At 40.7% G+C, this 19,660-nt stretch overlaps 1 protein-coding gene across 2 annotated transcripts in view; it reads left to right on the forward strand.

Moving 5' to 3' along the window:
* The window catches only part of LOC146382832 (cGMP-inhibited 3',5'-cyclic phosphodiesterase 3A-like), an 83,138-nt gene that overhangs the window by 38,378 nt on the left and 25,100 nt on the right, over positions 1-19,660 (forward strand). For both annotated transcript variants that reach the window (XM_084933775.1, XM_084933776.1), the window contains exons 2-3: positions 8,671-8,721; positions 17,670-17,930. In XM_084933775.1, the coding sequence (XP_084789901.1) occupies positions 8,671-8,721; positions 17,670-17,930 (312 nt within the window). The remainder of the gene's footprint in view (positions 1-8,670; positions 8,722-17,669; positions 17,931-19,660) is intronic.

Raw genomic sequence — 19,660 nt, forward strand, 5'->3', positions numbered from 1 at the left:
CTTCAGCGGACAATTGCTGTCTGTTTGTTTACTGAAGTCCTGTGGGAATCTTGATGGGACTGGAAATTAGGGATGGGTATCGTTTAGGTTTTATCCGATACCAGTACCAAACCGGTACTTTTGAAACAGTGCCGGTGCTTAAACGGTGCTCGAACCGGTGCTCGAACCGGTGATTAAAGAATGGAGAACACAAAATTGGTCCAAAAACCTCTCATGTTCAGCTGTTTTCCACTTTTTCTTTGGTCATTTTAGGCTTTTTGGCCAGGGTGAAGGGAGTATCTGCCATCAAACAAGAAGACAGCCGCATGTACCTACAACGGTGTTTGCTAGTTCACCTTACATGCATTAATTTAATAACGTGGTTAGCCTACTCAACGTAAATCACACACGGACAACATTAAGCGACTCACGCAGAGAAGAACGGCTGCTGCTGCCATCATCATCCGTCATCATTTCTGCTACACTGGCAGGGCTAGGGGCCAGGATTCTCCTCTTCGGGTTTTTGGGGGATGTTGCTAACTCCGGGTCCAATAACAGGCAACCCACCCGCAGTAGATGTGCCCGGTGTGAGGTCTCGCAGCAAGCTATCAAATACGGCGCATTTCTCGGCTTTTAACAAAATGCTATACGTCGCCAGGTGTTTCATCAGATTCGAGGAGTTACCTCCTTTGCACAGTATCACCTTAAAGCACTTGTTGCAGGGTGCTGAGTTTGCATCTTTTGCTGTGAAGTACAGCCAGACTTTTGACTGCTTCGCCTTGGGAATTTTTAATCTGTAGCTCTGCTCTAAAAGAACCTACGTACCTGGGCCCGCCTACTACGCTTGCAAAGGTAAAATGATTGGCTAGAATCCAAAGTGTATGACATCTCAGGAAAAAAAAGCACCGAAATAAAGCACCGAAATGTGCGCTGCTTTTCGGTCTGGTTACTACCGTTTATGGCACCGGATACCGGTACCCATCCCTACTGGAAATGCTGAAACTGTTTGTGTGCCTGTGTATGTGTCTATGTGTGTGTCTGTGTGTGTGTGTGTGTGTGTAGGTGTGTTTGTCTGTGTGTTTCAGTGGTCCCCCTCTCTGATGAGTAAAGACAGAACACAGAATACAGGCCTTGCTGAGTCAGACCTGTGAATAAAAGATGAAATAATGTATGCTCTGGAGGCAGAATGCATGCATGCAAAAAAAAATCCCTTAGTGTTTTCATAACATGCATTTCCCCAATCTGAAATTATCTTGCAGCAAAGCTTAATTTGTATTCTCGAGCCAGATAAGAGTCATTTCAAAGAGTACAGTTCCACGCATCGCTATTTAGCCAAAAATAACCCAGTTAAGAAATTCTGTGGGGTTTTCTTTGGTTTTCATGTAAAGGTCAGGTCGGAATAGGTTTGTTATTCATCTGTTCATTAACTTTGAAAATCCTGCTTGACATACTTTGCGTCTTCCAAAAGAAATATTGCCTCTTGTCCCAGTCAGACTTATGGCTTCATAAAAAGGTTTTACAGTGGAACACTGTAACACCCACTCCTGCTGTTGTCTGAGACCATTTTTCATGGCTTAAAAAACACCACTGAGCAACAAAATAGAGCAAGCTGGATTAACTCTTCTCATTTGCTGACATTCTTTGTCATCTGGCCTTTCATACACAAATGTGTAATTCACATATGCTTCATTATATATGCAAATTATTTTGCAAGACAAAGTAGAAATGTACAGTTTCTATTCTCTAATGAAAGTTCAGATCATGTAAGAAGCACGTAAGAGAGAATATCTTTCTGGTTAGCTGTTCAATACGCAGGTGTAGTCACCTTTGGGGAAAATACCCCACAGCCATGGCTTTATTTATCTGTATGGTAAATGAAAGTATTTAAATGAATTTTAATGTCGTAACTGATTTTGTTTGACATAAGCCTTCAAAACAAGTGTGCTGTTTCCTGAGCACAGCTACCGTTGTTGACGTACTGTACACTGTTCAAATCAGTTGGGAATTAAACCGCACAAAGCCCACTGGCACCTTGCAAACCGAACAGAGTAAAGGCTTGTAAAACAAACAAACAAGTGGGGCTGCGCTCCCTTCTCAGCTCTCCAGGACCCAGCAGCAATCCTGACTGTACTATTATACACTAATGGCTTTGGCATGCTGTTTTTGGTATAGGCTGCCAGGTCTGCCCAGCCAGATCCCCTCTTTTTCACCCCGTTGCCTGTGTGGAGCTGGGAGCTCATGAGCAAGGAAAAACAGTGTAATGTTAGCAAAAATAAATAAATAGGTGTCAATTTTACTCATGAAACACGTCTGTAAAGTCGGTATCAGTAATGTAGGCCTTCACGAACAGATTTTCACTGTCTGTCTGACATATTTCATATCATTGTCTTTGAAACCTTTTAGGTCAGAATATAGGGTACCCGCACTGAGGTTTTCTCTGGGTCACGGCATCCTTGTCGTGTGTGCTTTCACCCTCAGAGACTGACAGATCTATCTCTGGCAAAGATTCATACAGTGGGTTTCTTCTAGGATCAGCCAAAGTCTCTCCCAGGAAACATAAAGAGGATAAATCCCATTAGTCACACGTTTGAAATTATAAGCGTCTGAGTAAGAACATGTCACAGGCAAGAGAGGGGAGAGGGAAAAGCCAGTGTGCACATGCAGGACTAATGTGAGAAATATGTCATGGGATCATGCTTGAGCTTGTAAGCTTTTTTAAAAAAAAATTTTTGGTGATTTTCTTCATTAATTGAGTGCTTTGCAGGAAAATGAATGTGTGCGAGAGAGTGTGTGCACACATTTAGATGTACATGTGCTAATAAAGTATGTTCCTCATTCCCCGCACACAGCCCCCTCCCCTGCCCTTGGCAGCCCACCTCAATAGTTCCCTTCCCTCTAGCGATGACGCAAATGACCCACGATGACTGACCCCCACGGTAAAACCTGTAAATCATTAGCCAGCATGAATAGGAATGACTCTCCATGCGCTCAACTCAGCCTTCAGGCAGAGAAGGATTTATAAGAGTCCTCCCCAACTGCTACACTTGGGACGGATGTGGCAGAGGAGAAGGTGGGGTGAGGTTTTTGCAGTCACCTGGACAAGGAGCCACACAGTTTGGATCGCAATTTTTTTGTGTCTGCCTAAACAGGCTGTAGTTTCTCATTAAACTTTAGCATACACATACCGATTAAACTATCACCCTTTAATTTTGGTTTTTATCCTTTTGAAAGTACCTTGTGTTAAGACATATTCATTAAAGTTTACAAAGACATGTTTAAATCATATGATAGCTTGCTTAAAGAAAAAGACAGTAGAGATTACAATACAGGGTAAAAAGAAAACCTTAATGAACACACTTGTGCACCATTATGATTACTTTCATCATTAACATGGGTCCAATTCTCCGAGCTAAATGGACTTTATCTGTCTAGATTTCAGGGCGAGGAAATTATAACAAGCCCCTGGTAGACCAAGCAGATCGATCATGTGTCCAGAGTGTAGCTGGTAGATAATTAAGATATTAAAGTTTATCCTGAGAACACCCCTATATGATTTGGTCTAAATTCTGTGTTATGTTCCAAATGCTACCATTATTAAATCCTGATATTATTGCATATTTGTTATCACAATAAACTTATTTTCTAAAATGTCTCTAAAACTCATAAAACAAACAAACAAAACTTTTCAAAGGGCGTCCCAGGAGAAACCGTGCTCGTGACACTAATCATGAGAATACCTCCACCTGCAGGTGTAAAACAAGACTACACCTCGTTGTCAAAGGTAGGGCGAGCAAAGTAGAGTTTTACTGTGGTTCTAACACCCATGAAAGGGAGAATAAAGTTCTTTGATTGTTGCCTTGATGGTGTCCTTAGGGCTAAGCCGCTATAATTTCTGAAGCTTTCACATAGAAAGACTTAGTAGAATCTGACCTACTTTCTTTGTGTCAGCTAGAGTGAAAGCGAGTGCAGGGATGTCCTAGTCAAACACTACAGACATCAGAATATCTTTGACACAGTGCACAGATAAAAGAACAAAGGAAAATAAAGAAAGGAAATACTCAGAGACCTTGAGGCGGTGGGTGTGTGCTCATGTATGAACGAGTGCGCGTGCGTGTGTAGCGGACATATGTGTGAATTCATGACTTTGCAGACCTAACTGTAAGTGAGAGTTTAATTGGACACAGAGGTGCTTCATTAAACCTTTGGGTCAAGCTCACTGGAAATCCTGCAGACTGATCTTTTGGCCTCACAACAGCACCTTAATTAGCCCGAACATACTGAAAGATCTGGACACAGCTCTTTTTCTCCCTCCCTCCTCTCTAACAGGGTGATCGGCTGGCACTGACTTCTCATCCCAGCTTCTAACAGCCCGAGCAGCCACAGACAAATGTATATATATGAGTAATATATATATATATATACACATATACAGGATATTACGTAATACACTATTATATAAATATGCAGAACATAATGAAAAAAAGAAAGGAAATAACCCATATCCTTGTTCAAAATCATCTTTTTTAACTTGATAACAGTGGGAAGTGTTTACTGTGAAGCTTCTGGTTGGTCACAGTAAAAGTGGTGCTATAGGTGCTGCTGCTGCAGCTCCCACCGCTTCACAGCCACAGAGATGTGGTTCTCAGCTGGATATTGGCGGGAGCAAGTGAAACAACAAGCATATTCCAGTAGTTTGTTTGTGCTTTGACACCATGGTGTTTGCCCAGCACCTCAGAGGCACGGCAGCGTGCCATGGTGGTAGAAAGGGCATTTTCTGTATACTGGAATCCACACAGCTGCCCTCTTAACACTCTATGCTTGAGGACGGTTGGGAGTTTACTTGGCTGGTACTGTTTGAGCCATGAGATCACAGCTTGGTTGGGATATTGTGCCTGGCTGATCCCCATTACAGTGTAAGAGCATCCTTATTCATTCTTGTAATGCGTTATGATGCAAATCCTGCTGCGCTGCATTTTACAGTCAAATGTGATCAGTTATTTACGCGAGATAATTAGAAATAAAACTAAAATAGCTGAGACGCGAGCATATAAATTGGTTAGTGCGGTTTTATTTATCAGTGCTGTGTACTTTAAATAGCACTCACACCATTTCTCTCTCTGGCTGCAGATTTTACTTTTGTGTTCATGCCATGCTGCTCTGCACCATGCAGACCGATGTCCTTAAAGAGCTTCTTTACGCTTTATTTCCACCTATTGTTGGCGTGCTTCACTGTGATTGGTGCACTTCCTTCAGAGCGATGAGACGAGAGATGTGACTGGCTAAGAGTCACTTTACTGACCACCTCACCCTTTTGGTTTAAATTCACCTTCAGCCAGTCCTTTGGACTTTATGTGCAGCTACAAATAAAGGAACCAAAATAGCAGGTCCTGTGGGTCAGGCAGATAGACAGTGTCAGCTTTTTGTCACAACTGAAAATATTGCCTTCCCACTCCAATTGGCAAGTAGTATAAATGCAAGAAGGACTGAATGTATAGTGTAATATGGTTACTTGTGCCTGTTACTTATTTCCAGCTTATTTTGCGGAAGGAGCCTCAGTCTGGCTGCATCTTATAAAGTGAAGTAATCTGCTATTACTATTACTGAGGAGTACCACTCATTCAGATTATAACAACAGTCTCATAAAAATGGCTCGGAGCTTATTGAGTGCGTCATGTTATTCAGGTAACTACAGCAGAAAGACTGAAAGAGACGACTCTACTTTCAAATCACCACCATTAGACCTGGCTTATTCTGACTTATGGCCCGGAATAATGAATCAGAGGGTGAAACAAAGGGCACAACTTCTACAAAGTTGTTATTTTTCCCAGTAGGTGTACTGGAGCTTTAGAACAAAAACAAGTCCATTCGAAAGTTTTACTGCTTCAGCTGTGTTATGCTGACTGGACAGTGTCCACGAAAACCAGGAGATATCTAAGAAATCATTCATGTGTGGTTTTACATCTTCAGAAATGATACTGCCAGTGACCTTTCGTGTGTTTTAAGTATTATCTTTGACCACTCTCCTCGATCCCTTCGAAGCAAAGCAAACATAAAGCAAAACCAAGACTTACTTTCTTTCTTCTAGTTGCTGTAGATTGTATACACTGATGTTTAATCATCTAGTTCTTTTTCTTATAGACTCATATTGTTGCTTTTTGCCTCTTTAAAACAGATGATGTGTGTGCATTTGTTTGCTTATTGTTTATTCTAGCACTGGCAGCTTGTATTTAAAAGCGTAAGTGATTTTCCATCTGTGGTTAAACGCACACACACATACTGGCATCCAACTGCACCCACCGTTTGAGAAGAGCAGCTACTGTACATGCACATGTATTAACATTTTTTTTGAGTACTCTCAGAAAAAATAAACTTCTGTGGCCGGGGAAGTCACTCTGCGCAAGAGGCTATCGGCACGACTCAAATGTTGTGCTCAGCTTAGGTATTGTGTGTGGGGTTTTTTTTTTTTGGCACATCAAAGGCAGCGTGTAGACTTCTGTATAGTCTATGTCTGTCTCTCAGAGCAAGGAGATGAAAGGTTGGGTTATATAAGATCGTCAAACAGAAAGGCTGTTTACTCGTGTGCGCCTGGAGAGACTCACTGATACTAGGACTTTCTAATGGAGTTGGACTCTAGAGCAACTGTAGAGTAGCCTACTGCCAGCTCCATACTGTAAGAAAAGCTGTCATTAGAGCTGTAAAGAATAAGACAAATAGCACTGACTGGCTAATACTATTATCTACAGTGATTTACATCCAGTGCATGAACATACGCCTTTCCTTTTGTACTCTATCGAGTATAGCTCTGTTAGTGCATGAGACAGTATGTTCAAGCTCGAAGGAGTTTAAAGCAACTCACAGATGTCATCGTGCATACAGTCATTGCCAAAGCACAAGAGTATGTTTTGGGTAAACCCTTCATATTGTGTTTTATTCAACATCCTAACTGTAAAACTGTGGCACGTCAGCTGCACCTAAAGAGCGATTTACATTATATAGTAGTGACCTTGTTTGCTCTCTGTCACGGTCACCACATTTTGTGCTGCAGTACCCATTGTTGTGAAAACCTTGACTAAAAGGATGAGCGATACAATAACTGTCCCACAAACTTAACAGCAGATTGCACTTTACATTTCGTCACAAAATATGTCAAAGCTGTTGCTTATTAAAGCAATTTAAAGCTGTTGTGACTCCTAAATCCAAGCCCTAAAAACTGTTTCCCCTCACTGCTAAACAACCTACTACTTCTGACTATGAGCGATGGATCCTGTGCGACTTTCTCCCAAATTTGGAGCTGCTTCTGTTTTCTCACATGAGAAGTTTCTGTCTTTGCTTCTTCTTTTTTTTTTTTTCACAATTTAGAAGTAGGTAGAGCTCAGATGGAAAAAAGGATTTGCTGGATTTTAGCAATACTTGACTTCAAGTGTGGTGACAGCTGGAGGGTTGTTTGCTTATTTTGGCCACTGTCAATCACATGTGATTAAACCGTGCCCACGCAGTGCAGATGAAGTGTGAAACTGTTCATAGATAATACCCAGAAGCTTTATTACCAAAACTTTATTTTTGATTGCTGCTTATTGATTATTAATTATTTAACGTTAAAGACACATACTTTAGATTTGAAGTACTCAGTAACAAAAACAATAACCTGCTTAATTTTTTTCAGTGATTTTGTACACCTGGCCGTAAACCGAGGCATTTTTTCCCAATTGTAAAAAATGACACTTAAAATTAACAAATTTTTTTGAATAAAAATTTAAATGCTGTGAATAAAAAAGCACATTTTCTGTTGGCCTCCAAAGTGTAGTGGGGGTAAAATCCCAGTTTATTAAGAAGGTACAATCCCAGTTCATTAATAGGTACAAGAAGGAAAAAATAAAAAATAAAACTAAATTACCCTAATTGGGCAGCAGTAACAATAACTCTAAAATTGCATTTGTTTAAAACAAAGCAGCACTGTGGGGGGGAAAAAGCTAAACAACAGCGCTGCCCACACAAGCCCACAGCACCGGCAAATGAAAACCCACTGTTTTCCTAATGTTTTTACTCACAGCATGACACAACTCAATGACCTACACTGACACAGTAAATTACACCTGAATTATCAAATTGGCTCTTATGCTGGAGCCTCTTGCCTCAGTGTATGCAGCAGCAATTTGTCAAAGCAGCCTGCTGGGGTTCTCAGGACTTCTCACTTAAGGGGCAGAAAGCCCTAACAGAGCCAGTTGGGCAGAGGGGTGGCTAACGTTGACTTGGCTCTGCAGTGTGCCCACCAACCATCAGTGACAGTCGCTGCACTCCTGCATTTAGTTACTCCCAAGAAAGTGGAAAACGGGTTTACAAGGCCTGTGGGAGGATACAGTGGCTGGTAATTAAACAGCGTAAAAATCCTCAGCCTTCAACAGCCCCTTAGGCGGTGAATAAGAGCTAAAGTAAACCAAACCTGACTGTGAAATTGCATTAGACGTCTGTGCTTAATGGAAAGTGAAAAAAATAGACAAAACCCATTTTTGCTTTTATGAGCGTTTCCATTTCCCCCACACTTCTTCCACTTCTTTGCTTCTTTTTCCTTTCTATTCTGCTTGAGCAGAGTTTATCTGCATTATGGTGGCACTGCTGCTGTTGTAGGAAGCGAACAGAAACAGGATGTGCAGGACTGTGGTTTGAACATGTTTCTGTTTTTGTTTCCCACAGATGCTCCCCCGTTCGGATTGGGACCACAAGAGAGGCTCCCGAGGATCACAGGTTAGCAGTGTCCACAAGAAAAAGAAAAAGAAAAAGAGAGAAAGAGAGAAGAGAGAACAGGATCTACATCCCCGATCTCTAGCACTCGCCTACATGCACCTTATAAATGACGCAAACAACATAAACCCTACCGCTAACTGGCCTGTTCACACCCACTTATTTTAGTAGTGCTTAAACAGCATTTCTCTTCCCACCAGTGTCCTTGTTGCACTGTTAGTTTAAAGGACGCGTGCATGTGAGTTTGCTCTGAGGAGCTACGAAAGCCACCAAAGATCAAGGGAATAGTTCAGTGTAGGGGACGCAGCTCGTAGAGGACAGGCACAGCCACATCCTCGACATTACTGTACCTTCTCCATCTTTGTGTGCGCATGTGTATGTTTAAATTTATGTATTGAGTTGCTACAGTGCCACAGGGCAGGACTCTGGAGGACACGGATAACAAACAATGCCCTTGGCACTGGCGTGGCCGTATACACTATGCGTGTGTCCTGTACTGCATGGTCTCCTATCAGGAGGATATCCTTTGGAAATAAATAGACACTGTGTCTTTGCTGACGATGTATGCTTGAGTAGCAACAGATGTTGCAAAAGCTGTAGTTCAGGGTAAGACAGAGTGGGGGGATAGTGTCAAAAACTGTACAGAGCAGGGTTAGACTTGAAAATTACAGCATATAATTTAACAAGAGATACAGCTAATGCAGTTTTGCTAAAATCAGCCTTACAGTAAAATCCCGCTCCCCTCACGGAGAAGAAATTTTCAATCGCATGCTACCCTCTTAAAATATTGTCCGAGGCAAGCGAGCACATATTTTTTGATTGATGCATTCCCTTAGCTGCCATTTAGATTCAGTGGTCAGTTCTGTCTTTTTTATTTGGACTAGTGCAGTGCATTCGTCAGTGGAATCCTGTAATAGTCCAAGGACTGACAAGACATGTAAGAAGTCGGGGCTTATGTTGGCATCTCTCTCCATCTTGTGGCTATTTTCCCTTGGCTCCGCTGTCTTGGACCACGTTGTCGGTCAGAGAGGCCGGTTGCACTTCACTATAGCACCTCATAGCGTGTGTAAATCACACAGAGAGAACCGGAGCGCTTGATTGATCTCCACTGCGTCGCATTCGCCAACATGCACACATTAGCAGGCTCATTTTCCAAACCACATCTTCTTCTTTTTTTTCTTTTCCCCCGTGCAAAGCTTGCGGTGGATGTTTTAGCTTAGGAATTGACAGTGAAGTTATGTATGGAAAAGAGCTTTTTAAATATTTGTATTCAACTTGGAGATACATCGGTTTTGGAATATTACCCGAGGAGATTATCGGAGAAAAGAGTACTTGTAGGCCCAGATTTTGTGGATGTTATTCTAAATTACAGCAAGGCTGGAAGAGTGGTCTGTGAGGCAGAGGAGCTATGACATCGCAGTCATGTCGAAGATTTTTCAGAAATCGCTGTGAGCGCTTCAAACACCGATCAACATTTCTGAAACTGCAAGTTTGGAAGTTGGAAAATTTCTCTGACGTCTTTCTGGTTGGTCCCATAATAAGAATCTAGTAGATTATTTTCTCATTACGCGGTGTCCTGTGGCAAGAGTGAATTTAAGGGTGATATAGAATGAAAACACTGAACTACTTGTGCTTTTGACTATCCAATGCCTGAAAAAAATAAATAAAAAATGGAATAATATAGATGAATTGCCACTTTTAAAACTTAGTTTTTTCAAATTACTTTTAATTTTAGTATATCTGCTCATATTCTCTAAATACATGAGTGTGTGCACTGATGTGCTCATGATGAATACATTAACCTCTGGTTTTACACACACATATATATACACACACACACACACACACACACACACACACACACACACACATATATATATTCTTATATATTCTTTTTTTTAGCTTCTGCCTCTACCACTTTGTCTCACAGCTTCTGTTTTTTGCATATTAGCTATATTAGTGGGCTCCTTTGCTGGAATTATACACAATGAAATATGTGGAAGAAAAATGTGAAGGGTCAGTGGGCTTGACCTTTCCCAGTAAATCATAAATGAGGCAGTTATGCTTTTTTGTTTTGTTTTGATACCTCGTACAACCTCCCCGACGAGCCACGTTTTAATAAAATATATAATAGCGTGTAATTGTACCCTGGCTGCAGAGCCGGAGACCTGGCTCAGTCAGTCGGAAGGTTTGTGAGGAGAGTTGTGTCGCAGTGGGGCTGAGCGTTGGTCTGAAAGTGAGAAGGGTAGTGCTGCTTCACAAGCTTTGGCTGGGAGTTCGGAGCGTCTCAGTGGAGTTTTGTGTTACCCTTATGCTGTGATTCATACTGTATCACTCCTCTGTTATTCTAGAGAACATCGTCGTCTCCCTAGCTTCTGTTCGCCTAATCCAACCTGACAGATGCAATCAAGGCCATTACGTTAGCTGCGCTACCGCTGAAACAGAAAACTGCATGGTAATGATTATTTCAAAGGTGATCAAAGTTTTGGGTAAATAAAGTCAAAGTAAGGAACACACTAAAATATTTTCAGATATATTCCCCAGCTTCTTGCTCAGCACATTCTTGCTCTTCCCATTTTTCTTTTTTTTCTTTATTTTTTTTGCGTGGGGTTAATTGCAAAATAAGCTCTGCAGTATATGTACCTTATGAAAAGCAGAGTTGCTTACATTATTGCCGGACCTTTAGCTTCCCTCTGGGACACATTATATTCTCACCATTGCACAATTTTCAGAGGCCCACATATCACTGTTACTTTACTGGAGGCTCAGATGACTGTATGTTTAGATGAGTGAGCCGAGAGGTTAAAGGTGCATCAAGTGGACTCTCTCAAAAATTACAAATATGTGACCTTCCTGTCTGTGTATTCCATTAATAATCTTCATTAGACAGAAGGATTAGGGTTTTGTTTGTTGCACCGAGTATATTTCATCTGTCCTCCTCAAAGTTTTTGGCAAAAGACATGGGGACACAGCAGGAACACCAGTAATCATATTTCCACTGTTCTGGGTGGTTGCACTGGTCAGCAATGTTGTTTGTAACAGCTAATTCTCCAAAATGTACAGTTTGTGCATATATTTAAAATTAATTAAACATAGTGTCATAGGCCTTTAAATTAACTGTTTTTCGTGAGGTCAGATACAACCTTCAGGTTAACCCCGACTAAGAAGCATTCGCTAATAACACATTGTATTTTGCGGTACATTTCTAGAGCTAAACCTACCTACACAATTGAGTATAGGCCATATATTAGTACAGAGAAAAACAAACAGACTCTCACTCTTCAGGAATGATTGCTGGTTTGTTTTGAATGGCCCTCAGTTTAGTTTATATGAACTGCTGCTCGGGTGCTAATCTATGGCATGGCTATTGATGTACGGTTCTAAAGTGTGTTCACATAAACAATTAAGACCATTGATCATGTGCACTGCTGTTATTCATTGTACAATGTCATAACAGACTGTTCATGCATGGTTTAGTATATGACTTAGCTTTTTGAGCAGTCATAAATTCTGTTTATTGATGATGGTAGTCAGGTTTACCTAATGTAGCATGTCAACCCCCTAACAGTTCGGAGTGTGTGACTAATAGGGCACACATTTCTGGTAATTTTGTGATCAAACTAGGAGGATAAATTGGTGGTTAAGATCAGCAAGCTTTTTGTAAAAGGTTAATGCAAAACATGCTTTATAGCTACAAGCAGGAGTGTAGCCACGTTTGTCAAGCCTTGAGGCAACTGTTGTTGTGATTAAATTGAACCTTTTTGTTTATTTTTAAACAACTATCGAGTCAGCAAAATTAACTTAGTTAACATAGACTGTAAATAAAAGATGAGCTTAACCAGCACGAGGCCTCCCACTGGTTTTTGGACTTTTAAATAATTATGGCTGACAGGATCTTTTGAGAGCTGGGAGTAGCCATATTTAGATGAGAGTGGAGTGCAAAGTAATTGGATAACTTCAACAAACTTCGTTAGCAAGCTGCATTTACAGTCATGGTTAAAAAAATATTACACCTTCTTTAATTTCTATGGTTTTGCATATCAGGACATAATTAAAAAAAATCTGCAAAAAAGAAAGTCTTTAGCAGGTCTTGAGAGATTATTGAGATAAATACAGCCTCAAATCAACTCCAAAACACAGCATACTACACCGTCTCATTATTTATTTAACAAAAATTAACTGAATTAGTTAACACAATGCCATAAGTGGACATCCTAGCAAAGGCGTGAACGTCCCAGCAAATCCATCCCAAGAGCAGACCCTGCAACGCTTGGAGAAACTGTATGTTAGTAAATACAACTCGTTATTATTCTTAGTAAGGATTTTATTTGACATATTAAAAGATTTGTGTTCAAATTACTAAGGCAGCCAGGCTGTGATATGTATGCTCAATGATCCCAAGTGGAGCAGCAAATCTACAACAGAATGGCAGAAAAAGAGAAGAATCGAGGTGTTGCAATGGTCCAGTCAAAGTCCAGACCTCAACCTGATTGAAATGCTGACCTTAAGAGAGCTATGTGTAAACAAATGCCCGTAAACCTCACTAAACTGAAACAACGCTGTAAAAAATAATGGGCCAAAATTCCTCCACAACTGTGAGAGCCTGATAAAGTCATATAGAAAATGATTAATTTAAGTTATTGCAGCTTGTAAAAGCGATTAGACAAACTACTGAATCATGGGGCGCACTTATTTTTTCACACAGTGCTTCTGCTTTTTGGCTCAGTTGTTGTTAAATAATTAATGACACCACGTACCTTCTTGTTGAACTCTTAGCAAGTGCGCAAACTTTTCTAAATTTTTAACTTTTAATAATTGTGAAGGACAATAGCAAAAGTTCTTTTTTAAAGGAATAACCATATGTACGATATACTATTCCTAAATGTTAAAACCCATTGTTTGAATATATTTTATCATTATTTAGTTTACAAACACGCATGTGTCTAAGTGAAGAAATGCTTCATCATAACATCTTTGGAGATTCGTTTTTTGTTTGTTTGTTTTTTTGTACACAAAGTGCTTTTTTCCCAGGCAAGGTCTATTTTGTAGCGGTCAAATCTGTCTCCAAGTGAAGCCTGCTGTTGCAGCTATGGCAGTGGCCTATGAATTAGACCAAACATCTAACCTTTACACAAAGTGCTTATATAATTTTTGGATATTACATAACTCACTTACAATGTCATCTATTCCAGGACATCCATTGATGATTCTCAAGTGTTATGTTGCAGACTGTTGAAACATTGGGAACATCGGGAGGTATTTTCTGGGCAAGACGCACCTTTTGAGGCATAAGTAAAAGCTGAAAGGCAGGGATAGTTGGGATTTCACATTCTTTATGTTTCCTACAATGAGCTTTTAATAGCTCAAAGTTTAAACTCTTCATGTCTATAGCATTTTATATAGGTCTCACAGAGCAAGGAAATGGCTTAAGTGTTGTAGCAGACAGGCTTCGCTAGCTTTTCGAGTAATAGAAATACTACGAATTCCACTGTGTCCAAAAACTCCCACCTCAAACGCTAACCCAGCACCTGGAGTCTTTCACTGCACTTGAATGTTCATGTCCTGCTCTTAGCTTTAAGTTGCTTACTCTAAGTTCAGTTTCAGACCCAGTGCTTTCATCATCCTCTTATGGCCACTTAGTCATGCAGTGTTCATATTCCTTACAGAGTGTTCATCTGTCCTTGCATTACATGCTTAAAATGATGCTCTCTCTGTATTCACTTATCAGACTTTAGTGCCTTCTTTATGTTTTCACTTCGCTTCGGAGTCGCGGCTGTCGCGTGAAAACAAAAGACGGAGTTTGCAGAAGTAGCAGATGAGTTTGCGTGTGTACGTGCATGTGCGTTTGGAGCCACTGAGACCCCCTAAGGATCACTGTTGTTTTTGTCCAGCCAGATGTTTTTCAGCCACCATACTTTTGTTTAACCCCCTATTTAGCGAACTCTTAAATCAAGCAATAAATGAGCTGAAAGACAGGTGTTTACATCTTATGCTCGCAGTGTAAAGTAAAAGAGTATAGGAAATGTGAGTGGGACAACAGAGGGCAGCGGGGATAAACGATGATCTGTCCAGAAGTGTTCCATTCGCCTTTTTATAGGATGTCTGCGTGTCATCATGCGTGGGTCACCCTATGTGGAGGACTTTGCTTAAACTCAGAGAACACATGCCTTTTGTATTCTTGCAGACCAACAGGAAAACGTGTATAAATACACCAACTTATCTGATAGGATACTAGGAAAACAAAATGCGAGACCTTCTCTGTTCCCACAAGAGGAGACGAATGAAAGGTATACACACATGTGTTGTTAACGTCAACCGCTTGCTACTTAGCCAGTGTAAATAAAATAAATCTGGGTGCCCGGCAGCTGGTGTCAAAGTGAATGGGACACTGGGGGGAGAAAAAAATCTGATAACATTCTTTGGGGGAAAAAGGGAACTCGTGGGCTTATTAGATAAATTAGCTGGCAGCCAGGACTGACCTGTGTTTAGCTGTGGTTGTTCAACTGCTCAAGGCACAGCAATTAAGAGTGGGTTGTGAACTTTTCACTTTACCCTGTGAAAACAAGGCCGACTCGCGCAGCGCCAATGCCTTGAAAGCTGTGCAGCAGACGGTCAGAAACAGACGATGGCTGTTGGCCATCTGAGAGGTCAGGAGTGAGGAGGCCAAAGGTCAGATTCTATTTGAGACACTGCTAATGAGTCCATTCAACAAGGATCAAGTAATCCACATCTGTGCTGAACGTGTTTCAAACTTATGCGGATAGTTAACAGGCTGCTAGAATATTGAGGTCTACTACTGTGAAGTACATCGCTGTACTCCTCCTTCTCATGTTTAAAAAAGAGCCATATAAGGCAAAAATAAAGCCTTTGATCTATGAGTGGATGTAAGTTTGCGTGTTTGTATGTGTGCCTGTGTAACACCACAGCTATAAAACAAACCCTGGCAAAGTCTAACACTACTACTGAATATATTTCCTATACTTAATAGTGGCACAAAAAGGACTATTTCTTGTTTTTATATCTTTATGTGTTGGGTTTGGATCTTGTTTATTTATGCGATTGGCTACTTAGCATTTGTATAATTTGTTTTCTGATGTTGTTGTTGTTTTTTCCTGAACGCACATTTCAAGGGATTTCGCAGCGTCACTCTACATAAAAGATGTGCTGTAAAAGTTGAACAAAGCAATTGATGACTTTGAACTTTTTAATTATTGTTTTTAATGATTATATGCACAGACACCACTGGAAAGCAGGAAAATCAAGATCTGACCTCATGTTAAGTATATTTTTAATGCTTAAGATTTTATTCATAGATTGTTGTCTCATTTAATTTTTCAGTCATGTTTTAATGCCCCGTAGAAAGACAGCATTAAATTAAAATGCATAATCCTGAATATATACTTAATCCCAAATTTCTATTTAGTCACTTCTGAAACACACGCACAAGCCACCAACACTGCACTTACATATACCATACGGTAACATCATGACATTAATTCAATGCATATCAAATCAATTCAACTCGGTTTTATTTATGTAGCGCCAAATCAACCGTTGCCTCAAGGCGCTTTATATTGTAATGTAAAGACCCTACAACAACACAGAGAAAACCCCAACAATTACATGACCGCCTATGAGCAAATGCCTTGGCGACAGTGGGAAGGAAAAACTCCCTTTTAACAGGAAGAAACCTGCAGAAGAACTAGGCTCAGGGAGGGTGGCTATCTGCAGAGGAGAGGATGACAGGACAAAGACACAATGGAAGAGAGCCAAAGATTAATGTTGTCTAGTGACTACATGCAGAGTGCTGTATAAAGACGTGCCATTCATATATTCCAAACTGTTTATTTAAAAGTTCAAATTCTTAAGGATGCACTGGAATTCAAAACTGAAAATCAACATTTTTTGGCAGATACCACAGAATAAATTGCTAGAATAACAACTTATACAACGATCCATATTGTTCCACTTTGTGCCAGAGAATACAGAATTTCATTCATTCATTATGAAAAGTAATTAACAAGTTTTAAGGTCTTCATCTTTGAATCTTTATCCACATAAAGTGACACATAGATAAATATTAGCCACTGACACTGGCAGGCCAAATAACATCCAGTGATTATTTGGCATGTCAATGGATTCCCTTTAATTCTAGGACTTACAGGTCTTATAGTTTTTAAAGGTTTTATAACCCCAATTCCGAAAAAAGTTTTAGGGCACTGTGTAAAATGCCGTAATTTGCAAATCTTATAAACTCACATTTTATTCACAATGGAAAATAGAAAATGTTTATATGTAATGTTTATGTTTAAACTGAGACAATTTACCATTTTAAGAAAAAATGTTAGATTTTTCATCTCATGAAATGTCTTCACTTGGTGAAAGATTTATGTGTGCTTTATGTGTCTTGCTGAAATATGAAAGGCCTTCCTTAAAAAGACTGCTCCGTTTCCAGATGAGCTAGCTGAATAGGCACTAATACACCCCCCATGCCACCAGACATGAAGGCTTTTGAAGTGTGTTTTGGCCAGAAAAACAGTGTTTCTGAATCATGTTCGCATATGGCTTCATCTTTGTGACTTGTGTTCACAGACAATGATTTCTGGAAGTGTTTTTTCTCAGTCCATGAATTCCGTGACAGAATGTTCCAGTTTATCCTAAAAGTAGTCACTAAGAAAGAAATTGTCTTAATGTAAAAACACCATCTAACCTTCAGCATAGCTTGACTACCAGTTCTTTAGCATAAACAACAAAAGAAATTCAAGTGTTACAGTTAACAACATTATACACTCAGAAGGGAGCTGCTGACATAGTTTACACACCCGCTCTTCATGCCTGCCATCGAGGCGGAACACGGCCGCTATCAGACTCAGCCGTTAATTAGCATCAGCTCACATCAGCTACTGTTGCAATGATGATTAACTCTTCTTTGTCTCCTTGTCATCCTACAGTCATCAGGCACAACTGTCATGGTGGACATAGCAGTGATGGGAGAAGCCCATGGACTAATTACAGACCTGCTGGCTGACCCCTCTCTCCCACCCAACACCTGCACGTCGCTGCGGGCCGTCAGCAACATGCTTACCACCCAGCTCACTTTCCAGCCCCTGCACCGGCCACGCCCTGCCCCCCTGCATAACCCCAGCGATGTCTACACCTGCTCTGACTCAGAGGAGGTACCTGAGAAGGGAGAGAAGACATCCATCCACAAGGTAACAAAATGAGTTAACACAAAGAAATGTAGCCCTTGGAACCAAAGATGAAAGAAGGGATATTTTTCATCCTTAAAAGAAAAGTCAAACGTGTTAATCAGAAGTAGTCAAGAGGCTGAAACAAAATAATTTTATTTGGAAACAGTGAAATATTCCTTGGATGGAAATGTGGTCCACCTTATTAAGGCCAAATGATTTATATACCACACAGCACTCCCCACACATGTTAATCTTTTAGCCCATGTTTCAGCTAATGAGTGCTTCCTGCTCTCAGAACTTTTAGCATCAAATGAAGGAGTATTTTTGTAGAGTTGAGTGAAGAAAAATAGAGCGCTTGGAGCACTGTTCTTCCCTTCATAGCCGCAGCTGTGTCAACATGACAGATGTGCAGAGCCATACAGAGTGTGTGCGCACGAATGTGAGGAGCGGAGTAGAAGAGGAGAGGCGACATGGAGGTGAATGTATTCCTCTAAAGGCTGCAAAGACCGACAAGCGTGTAAGCAAACCTGGACCTCCTTCATGACCGTCCAGCTATGCGATACCTGTTCTGGCCGTTGTGGAAACTGTTGTCACGTCGCTGGTCTGACAGGTGCACGTTTACATCATCTGAACTGTGGAAAAGTAGTCAAGATGAACTGCACCTGTGGAGTAGCCCGCGAAACTGTGCTCATTAAGACTTTCCTCCCCTGAGGGACAATGTGCCCAGTTCTGCCTGCCCAGGAGGAGAATAACGGGAGTGAAGGTTTTCCAAGCTCATTTTCTGTCCAACACAGGCATGTTCTCTGTCTCCATTGCAAAATGGCAACTCCATTGAAAGGGCTACAAAAAAACCCATGAATGACAAAACAAATAACTACTTGTTAAATGTTGAAACTCACTCTGCCCTCTTAAACGGTTATACAAATGATGAAATGTCGACACTGCTGTGTGTGTTTCTGTGCCATGTATTTCTGCTTTTGGTTTTAACCTGATAGGGCTTTCTTTATGGAAATTTAAAATTACAGCCTTGCACAATTTTACCATTGGAAAAGCATACCTTTTTAATGATACAAAAAATGGTAGAAATGTTTGTAGTCATAGCAGAAACAAGATTTTCTTTTAAATTTGTGTGAATGGAATTTTGCATGTACCTTGGACTGATGGCAGAACTAAGGTTACGTCAAAGCTCTAAAGGTAATGTAAGTGAGAAACATGCCTCCTAACATGACATGAGTACATGAGTACATGTACATGAGTTTGTGTGTCCTAGCACTCAGTATATGAAGCCTTGTTGTGAATGGGCTCATTCAGGATTCTAAGGCAATCTTCAGTAGGTCACTCTGCAGAGGACGGAGAAAGAGAGTCTGCCATGTTTAGAGCTGCTGTGCCAAATGACTGCATGGCACAGAGCAGATGGAGGCATTGCACGGGCACAGACCGCTGGGAATCCCAGGGAAGGAAGAATAGAGAGAATAGACATAGAAAGCCTGTGACTGACAGAACAAGACAAAAGAGACTTACAGAGAGAATAAGAAGCAGAGAGGCTAGAGCCTATATGATGAAAGGCATCTGCACAGTATAGAGCCACAGCTGCCTGCTAATGTCCGATGCGGGGTTTATTCTCCTTGGATCCAGCGAGGCAGATCGTGAAAAATGTTCCAGGTTATCACCAGCGTCATTTGTTTCAGATTGGCCAAGTGCAGAAAAAACAACAATCTCATCCAGATGATTTATTTGCCTGGAGACAAAGC

This window comes from Perissodus microlepis, chromosome 7 (assembly GCF_051167445.1).
Source record: "Perissodus microlepis isolate ML-2025 ecotype Zambia chromosome 7, ASM5116744v1, whole genome shotgun sequence".
In the NCBI taxonomy this organism is placed as follows: domain Eukaryota; kingdom Metazoa; phylum Chordata; class Actinopteri; order Cichliformes; family Cichlidae; genus Perissodus; species Perissodus microlepis.